Here is a 2235-nt window from a genome sequence, read left to right as displayed (position 1 = left end):
GCACACATTATGGCAAGATTTTCCTTAGAGTTGTATTAAGCGGCTAAACTATTGCGCTGAAGCCTGTCAATTTTAGAAATTAAATAAAAATAAGGAACTGAAGCGGCATTTGGAGCGAAAGATCAAGTCTTCTTATTGTTCAACAATGTATTCTTACCTTCTTTGGGAATGTATAGCAAACAAATTCCGGACGATATTTCGTAGATCCTCAGCATAAAACGCGCAAAACACCTGCTGTCCAGCTCAACGCGACCGAATGTCGCGGGTTCGGAAAGTATAGCAGCAGACGACACGAGTTCCGCGACCTGTACACCAGCGCCATCTATTGTCAAGACCCAACACTTTGTGAGACCTGACATAACATTACGTCTACTTTCTTATCTTCTGTTTATGGGATCTGGTACGGTGTTTTGTTGCCAGTTGCCAACTGTTTGCTTACCTATTTTCCGAGGTACTGACAACAGGCGAGTCTCGCGATGGTCTGAAAAGGGCATCCGGATTTTCGTCAAATTCTTCGGCTGCTGCTACCTGTGCTGGCATGTTTACGTTTTAAGCTCTGATGATGCAAGAATATTCTAAAAGAGGGAGAATGGCAGTTCTTTGTAATTTACCACTGTTGATGGTGTTCTCCGTTTTCTTACTTGAGTTTGTATGTCCCTGAGTTCATCACACACTTTTTTTTTTTCGCTCAGATTCCCTCACACTGACGTAAATACACAAGTCGCCCTTCTATACCGAGCATGACTATATATATCCACTCTATAATACTTTACACGGAATTCCTCATAAGAAAAACGTTATCATAGCGACGCAGCTTTCTGTACGATATATATATGGATTGCAATGACTTTCCAATCTGATCACCACCATCTCTCGGCGGACGACACTCTTCCTCCCGTTCAAATGCATAAATCTGAGAAAAACCTGGAACTCAGGCCCGACCGCCACGTTATCCTCATGCAAACGTTGTGGGACTAGGGAGACAGGAGGACCTCGGGGCTCGATACGACCAGATACCATTATTGATGTTCTTTGGTTACTTTTCGCTCCGCAGGTGGAAATGTGCCGTGGTTATTCACTCGCCGATTAGTCGATATTGTCCATTTTTATTAGTTATAATCGTTTCGTTTGTTTATGGAGAACGTTTTCTTATTTGTATTTAACATTTACGATTAGAAAGTAAGGAGGGAAGTTAAATAATTCCAAGTCGGATTGTTACCTTTTATATTGGACAGAAGTTTTCAAGATAACTAATATTGTAAATTATCAATTTCTCACATACAAGGAACACTTGATAACACTTAACAATATATTTATATGATGTGTATTCAAGCCACACTGCAAAGTTTCGGATACATTCACGCCACCTCTGATACTAGCAATAAGCCAACGACAGTTAGGCCACCTATTTCTGTAGGGAAAGTAATAATGACTGCATTATATCAGAATTTCCGTGGTACATGACGCTCTAAATCCAGTTGCAATAAGAAACCTTTTACCAACTCTGAGATATTTTATTAAGCGGATTTAAACGAACTTGGCGCTTGCCCTCTAGTGAGAAAAAAGAATTGAATGGCGGAACTGGTTAAACCTCGTTATTGAAGCTCCGGGTAACTATGCTTTGAGGTTATGAAGGCTCCTACGTTCACAATGTAAATCTGGATTATAGAAAGTTAGCATTATTTTTTTTATTCGAAAATCTAACTGAAACCGATTATGTATCACTTGATGCGTACCAAGTTTTTGTAACTGATGGTGTGTGGAATTTAGGAAAACGAAACTAGCGTGTATTTTTTTAAATCGTAAATAAATTACTCTAAGAAAAAGGAACACATTCAGCAGACTTCGAACGATAGACTTGTGGGCAAGGTTAGGGAGTTATTGTGGTGAGGTGCTGCTGGAATTGAAAATGAGCTATACCCTTCCCATAACTGTATGTCCACACAACTCTTCCTTTTTTTATGTCAAGGCTAATCCCAAATTCTATGTATGGGTTTTGTTACCTGGCGGTTACCCATTAGTCCTATTTTTCGGTTTATTTTTTGGAAAAGCATCGGACAAACCACATTCTGTTGATCAGATACGCAGGCCTTTTCCATTGTGTCCCGACCTATGTATGTGCGAACACGGCAAGAATAACTTAATAATAATACAAAAAATATATATTTGTAAAGGCAAGGCCATAACAGTAAGGCAGCTTGAGTGAAAACAGGTCAAAGCCGTGTTATCAAAAAC

General features: G+C 39.6%; 1 protein-coding gene across 2 annotated transcripts in view; it reads right to left on the bottom strand.

The window, feature by feature from the left end:
• The window catches only part of LOC119584993 (major facilitator superfamily domain-containing protein 8-like), a 19157-nt gene extending 18098 nt beyond the window's left edge, over window positions 1-1059 (bottom strand). The window contains exon 1 of one of the 2 annotated variants that reach the window (XM_037933600.1): window positions 440-1059. In XM_037933600.1, coding sequence (XP_037789528.1) covers window positions 440-540 — 101 coding nt within the window. In that variant the 5' untranslated portion in view covers window positions 541-1059. The remainder of the gene's footprint in view (window positions 1-439) is intronic. The other variant, XM_037933599.1, reaches the window with a different exon arrangement.
• Between the last annotated feature and the right edge of the window lie 1176 nt (window positions 1060-2235).

This window comes from Penaeus monodon, chromosome 19, assembly GCF_015228065.2.
Source record: "Penaeus monodon isolate SGIC_2016 chromosome 19, NSTDA_Pmon_1, whole genome shotgun sequence".
In the NCBI taxonomy this organism is placed as follows: Eukaryota; Metazoa; Arthropoda; class Malacostraca; order Decapoda; family Penaeidae; genus Penaeus; species Penaeus monodon.
Note: the sequence above shows the minus strand (reverse complement) of the source record. Positions and strands in the feature narration are given on the sequence as shown.